This window comes from Aythya fuligula, chromosome 5 (assembly GCF_009819795.1).
Source record: "Aythya fuligula isolate bAytFul2 chromosome 5, bAytFul2.pri, whole genome shotgun sequence".
Classification (NCBI taxonomy): domain Eukaryota; kingdom Metazoa; phylum Chordata; class Aves; order Anseriformes; family Anatidae; genus Aythya; species Aythya fuligula.
This window is the reverse complement of record NC_045563.1, coordinates 55,351,591-55,357,681: the sequence shown is the minus strand read 5'-3', so window position 1 is coordinate 55,357,681 and position 6,091 is coordinate 55,351,591. Positions and strand designations below refer to the sequence as shown.

The 6,091-nt window shown below is 48.5% G+C and overlaps 1 protein-coding gene across 1 annotated transcript; it reads left to right on the top strand.

Moving 5' to 3' along the window:
* The first annotated feature begins 3,902 nt into the window (after window positions 1-3,902).
* On the top strand, window positions 3,903-5,199 carry FANCF (FA complementation group F). The gene has a single exon (XM_032188770.1). It carries the CDS (start codon window positions 3,903-3,905, stop codon window positions 4,905-4,907), a length of 1,005 nt encoding a protein of 334 aa, XP_032044661.1. The 3' UTR covers window positions 4,908-5,199.
* The last annotated feature ends 892 nt before the right edge of the window (window positions 5,200-6,091 follow it).

Genomic DNA, 6,091 nt, shown 5'->3' with positions numbered 1-6,091 from the left:
CCATAATTTTACCACGCACTGACGTAAGACAGACAGGCCTGTAATTGCCAGGGTCAGTTATCTGCGAGAACAGGCCAATCCCCAGCTCCCCACAACTTCCTTTCAGGTAGTTGTAGAAAGCAAGGTCTTCCTTGAACCTCCTTTTCTCCAGACTAAACAACACCAGTTTCCTCAGCCACTCCTCACAGGACTTGTGTGCCAGGCCCTTCCCAGCTTCGTTGCCCTTCTCTGGGCATGCTCCAGGGCCTCCATGTCCTTCTTGTACTGAGGGGTCCAAAGCTGAACGCAGTACTCGAGGTGCACCCTCACCTGAGCAGAGTACAGAGAGGCAATCACCTCCCTGGTCCTGCTGGCCACACTATTACTGACAAAAGCCAGGATGCCGTTGGCCTTCTTAGCCACCTGAGCACACTGCCAGCTCATGTTCAGGCAAGTGTTGACCAACATCCCCAGATCTTTTTCCTCTGCAAAGCTTTTGAGCCACTCTACCCCAAACCTGTAGTGTTACACGGGGTTATTCTCATCAAAGTTACAATAACTTTACTAACATCATCTCTTTGCCTTACACTGTTTACTTTTCTAAGTGTCTCCTTGCTATTCCACTCCTCTTCCAGAAACCCAACTCAGCACTAATATCCAAACAATTCAAATACTTGCAAAGCTGCTTAGCAATACTACTGGGTTACAACAGACAACACAAATTGTTAAAAATTAACTACATAAATAACAAAATTTGATAGTGAATAATTTTGCTGTTATAATGAAAAGCCCTAAGCCTACCCAAGCTATTACTTCACTAGAGCTAAAATAGGAAAGTGAAGGTAATAGCACTTAAAAATACAAGTAAATAATTAACCTGTGAGAAAGAAACCAAGTTTATTCAATTTGATTACTAGATGGCAACAGCACGAGCAGATCAATAGGGTCCATGCTTGCAGTGGAACAACTCAAAACATACTCCGTGAGTGGCCAGGTGTGCCCCTTCTCTCTCCCTCTCTTGTTCCTCCTCCCTCTCCCTCCCTTCCACCCCCATTCTTTCTTCCCATCCCTTCCTCCCTTCCCTCCCTCCCTCTTAAAAAAAAAAAAAAAAAGCAGAAAGGGATTTCCTTCAACAGCAAGTGTAGAACAAGAATGACTATTTTAGAGACTATTGTCATGTTGTTATGTAACCAATTAACATACGAATCTAACTGTCTCAGCATTACGTTGTCCATTTTGTTTGTTCCTTAAATTCATCTTCTAATGCTATCTTATGCAGAATGTTGGTACTTCTTTGGATTAGTCTTTATATTTTTTATTATATATACATCAACTGTGCCCCCATCATGACTCAAGACTCCAAATACAGCTGTGATACCTAGAAATACATAAAATCTTTCTTCATAACCTTTTTATTATAGAGATGTCAATCTGTATCCCATTGTTGAAAAATATACTGATATTTAGACTTTTTATCCTAATTTGAGACAAGAACAAATATTGATATATTCAGAATTTTTAATACAATAGAAATTCCATTTTTCAGGCAGCTCTACAGAGACCTACTTATTGTACATGACTAGAGTTTGTGTGCTCCATCTTTCCTTTAATTTTTATTAGTTTCTAATATGCTTTGGAATAGATGGACATGGCAGATGATAGGAAAGTATAAACTGATTAACAATAGAAGCAATAATTCTTTTGTCAATGCAACACCCTAGCACATCTTATTTTTATTACTCTAGAAACTATCAACGGAAAGCTTAAAAGATTTTTCAGTACAAAAACATCTCATTCAGAAAGAGATGAGATACAGTTAATTACAGGGTATTCATAGATACTGAGAGATACCATTCTCCTTCAACAACAATGGTCATAGGATTTCACTCAGTGATTCTTGTTATTAGGCCCTTAATTTACAGGTGAACCCCATTCTTTCCTAATTAGGTGGCTGAAATAAGAAAACAGGATAAGGGCGCTCAGGTGTGAAAGGGTACATGTTTTCATGGGGGTACTTAAGACAGAAGGTTCCTAAACTACTCTTCTTGAGCAGTCTAGGAAAAGGTTTTAGTAGCAAAGGTTAGTATCCATGCTTCTGTTTAGATTGGTTTATTTTAAGTTGATTTATTTTGGAGGCATTATGTCATTAAAACTGGTCCTCAATGACTAGAAGTTGTCTTTAGGAGTGGGGTCTGTGCCCAGGGAACAATTGGTGTGTGTTAGAAAACCCAAAGGAAGCTACAGAATGGCTTGGATTGGAAGGGATCTTCAAGATCTTGCACCTCTAACTTTTCTGATAGAGGTGGGGATGCCACATGCTAAATCAGGCTGACCAAGGTCCTGTCTAGCTTGGCCTTGAACTATTCCAGGGATAAGGCATCCACAACCATTCTTGGTAACCTTTTCCACTACATTCATACCCTTACAGGGAAGAGTTTCCACTTAAATGTCTAGACTGAATTGTTTCTCTGTTAGTTTAACACTGTTCCCCTTTACCCTATCATTATCTACCTAAGTAAAGAATCCTTCTCCTTGATAAGCCAACTTTAAGTATTCAAAGGCCACAATGGGGCCTTCACAGGGCCTTCTCTTCTCTGGGCTGAACAGCCCCAGTTCTCTCAGCCTGTCTTTGTAGGAGAGGTGCTCCAGCCCTCTGGTCACCTTCGTGGCCCTCCTCTGGGCTTGTCCTCACAGGCCCTCATCTTTCTTGTGCTGGGGGCCCCAAATGTGGTTGTAGTACTCTACGTAGGGTCTCACGAGGGCAGAGTATAGGGGGAATATATTCAGCACCATACAGAGCTATATTCAGCACTAGGGTGTATGGAAAGAAAAGAAAATCAAACAGGGCCTCCACTTAAGAAAAGCTTTATTCTTTGTCCTTGAATTTTGGGTTTTTACTGTTTTTAGACCAATTCTGTGTGCCCCCACACTGTACGCCTGCAGCCTCCCCAGCCCTCAGGAGCCGCCGGGGCGCCATGGAAGGTGCTGGAAGCCGGCCGGGCCGCGCGGTGAGGCAGTGCCGTGTGCACGGCCCCCACAGGGACGAGACGGAGGGCAACGCGCTGTTCTCCGTGAGGTGATCTTCAGGACGTGGGCGTGAAGGAAGTCTTTCTGAGCTGCTGGTCTCACAGGTATGCCAGGTTGTGCTGTGTTTTTTTTTTTTTTTTTTTTTTGTTTTTTGTTTTTTTTTTTTTTTTGGTGCACTGTGGAGAAATGGCCTTCAGCTCCTGCTGGCGCAGGCGGGAAGGGAAGGCAGGGAGGGCCTCTCTCCTATCGCTGCGTGTGGAAGCGGTTCTGGCGCATTTACACCATGGCTTGCGTGAGGTGTTGCTCAAGTTGCCCCCATGGGGGATGCCCGTGAGGGAATCTTCCAGAATTTTTTCCCCCTGAGAGGACAGGGTGGCAGCTCACAGCTCCCTCAGCTACAAGAGGCTTTTCTATCCGAGGCACAAACATGGTGCTTTGGTGAAGGCGGCCAGCTGGGGCATAGCTGACAGGGTGTTAGGGTGAGGCACCACAGGGTGTAGGTGAGCAGGGCTTGGCTGCGGGCTGGGAGCCATCCCCAGTGGGGAACACCACGGCCGCCCTGGAGATGCCAAATATCCCCACACAGTGTGCTCGTGAACAGCTTTCGCTTCTTTAAATTGCGTTCAGGCGTCACAAGCGCGTTTGGTTTATTTTTTAAGGTTTATATTCCCTCCTCGTGGAGCGCCCCAACCCTCCCCTCCCTCCCCGCGCTGCGGGCTCCCGTCACGGAATGGCGGCAGCGCCCGCCCCGTCCCCCTTTATGGGGAGGCAGCGGATTGACGCCCGGCTCGGCCAATGCCGCCCCTAACCCCTCCCTCGCCGCCTCGGATCGGCTCCGATCGGCTGCGGGAGGCGGTGCTGGGGGTGCAGCGGCGGGCTCGGCTTGCGGCGGGGCGATGGAGGCGGTGCTGGGGCAGGTGGAGCAGCTGCCGGCGCTGCTGGCCGTCTGCCGCTCCGCGCTGGTGCGCGCCTGGGACCCGCCGACCCTGGAGCGGGCCCTGGACTGGGGCCGCTACTTCCAGCACCTCCACGACCGCCTCCGCGCCCGGCCCCGGCTCCGCCACGCCGTGGGGCAGCGGCTGCGGAGGGCCCGGCCCGCTGCCCCGCTCGCCTTCGGGCAGCTGGGCCGCTGCGCCGAGCTGCTGGGCCTGGCGCTGCTGGAGAACCGCGCCCTGCCTCCTGCCGCCTGCCGCCGCCTCCTCCAGCGCCTGCTGCAGCCCCCCGCCGCCCGGCCCGGCCGCCTGGCGCTGCTGGCCCGCAGGAAAGCCGCCTGCTGCCTGCTGGAGCCGCTCCGCAGCTCCCCGCCCAGGTCCCCCGGGGGCCCGGAGCCGCGGCTGGCCGCCGAAGCGGGGCTGCTGCTGGGCCGCCTGCGGGATGAGCCCCCCGGGGAGCCCCTCTGGCTCGGGGGGGTCCTGCAGCAGCTGCCCCGGCCCAGAGCCTTCCGAGTGGTGGCGGCAGCGCTGCTGCTGGTGCGGCAGGGGGGAGGCCCCCAGCAGGAGGAGGAAGCGGGGGCTGGCACCCTGCTTTCCTGGCTGCTGGAGGACGCGGAGAGGTTTGCTGCCTTCTGTCAGCAGCTCCCGGGCTCTCTTCTTGCTTCCTTAGCTGCTCACTATTCGCAAATAAGCGAGCGTTATTTGGACCTCTTGAGTGGCTGGGGAAGCAGCTTGCTGTATGACCCCTTGCAGGGACAGTGGGTTAAAAGCTGCCCTGATGAGGCTGAACTGTCCTGGGAGGAGCTGAGGGAGCGTTTTAGCTGCCTGTGTAAGGGACCTGTGATGCTCAGCCGACAGACCCAAGCTGCTCTCAAACTCCTGAAGGCACGGGATGGAGACTTTCAAGTCTGTGGCCTAAGTGTGTGGACTGATTTATTGTTGGAAGTAGAGAAAGACTTGAGGAAATGAGCAGAGCACTGATGCGTGAACGCAAAAGCAACACAAAAATCTTTTGAAATTCAGCAATTCTGATTAACTCTGTATTTGATACGAAAGGCAGGAGCACTATGTGTTGATCTGGGTTGAAAACAAACATTGATGGGACTGATGATAATGCTGTTTATGACTGTGTTAACTCTGCCAGGAAGGCCTGGTGCTTCTTCGTAATTGCACTCGTGATTCTCCTGCCCACCGGCAGGAAATGGTTTTCTCTTCAGTGCTTACTTCTCAGCTAATAAAATGTATGTTTGCCAACAAAAAACTGAGTTGTTTTTTTTCAAGTCTTACAGTTCAAATGTGTTTTGGTCATGGTAGTCCTGTTAATCCTCTTGTTGGAGACTCACCAGATGTTAAAAGGGGAAGGTGGAGTTGAAAACCTGAAAACCACAAACTCATGGTTAATTCAGTAGTAGTGGTCTTTAGGCTGTCCTGGTGGCGGCTTTTTTTTTTTTTTTTTTTTTTTTGTGCCTATCTAGGTCTTGCATATGACTTAGCCTCTGGGTTGGTCTAAGTGAAGGTGAGGCTAAATGGAAAAACTGAAAGCTAACTGGAAAGCTTGTTGAAGTGTCCTCTAACGAGCAGGCTTTATTAGCTACTATACTATGTGCTAATACGCAAATCATGTCCTAGGAAAACCGCAGTAAAATATAGGATGCTCTGTTCCTGTGTTGTTCTTCCCTTTTCTGTAGTCTGTTACATTAAATGTTATTTGATTTTCTTTTGTGAAGTAAAAATGAGTGTGACAGCAAACTTTTTTAATTAAGTGAAAAAAAAATCTGATGTTTAATCACACTCTGTGGGCAGAACTTGGTTATGTAATGAATAAATGACCAGATTACCATCATTTAAACCAAGTATTGCAGAGGTAACGAAATCTTGTGCACTAAGGTTTTTATAAGCTAGTGTTACCAGCACGAACAATGTGAAACGAGAACGCCCCATGAAGATGGGGAAGGGTACGCAAATACCACAAGAAGAGGTCTTTGCTAGTCTTCTGTGTGGAGTATATGACTAAGAGTTGGTGTAGTCAGTGTTATAGGTCCAAGATGAGTTGCAACACCTGTCTGTCTTCTGTCTCTGAAGTCCCTTTAGGAAGAGTTAGGTGCCTTCCTTCTGCTTAAAAGCTTTAAAAAAAAAATAAACTAATTGATTGA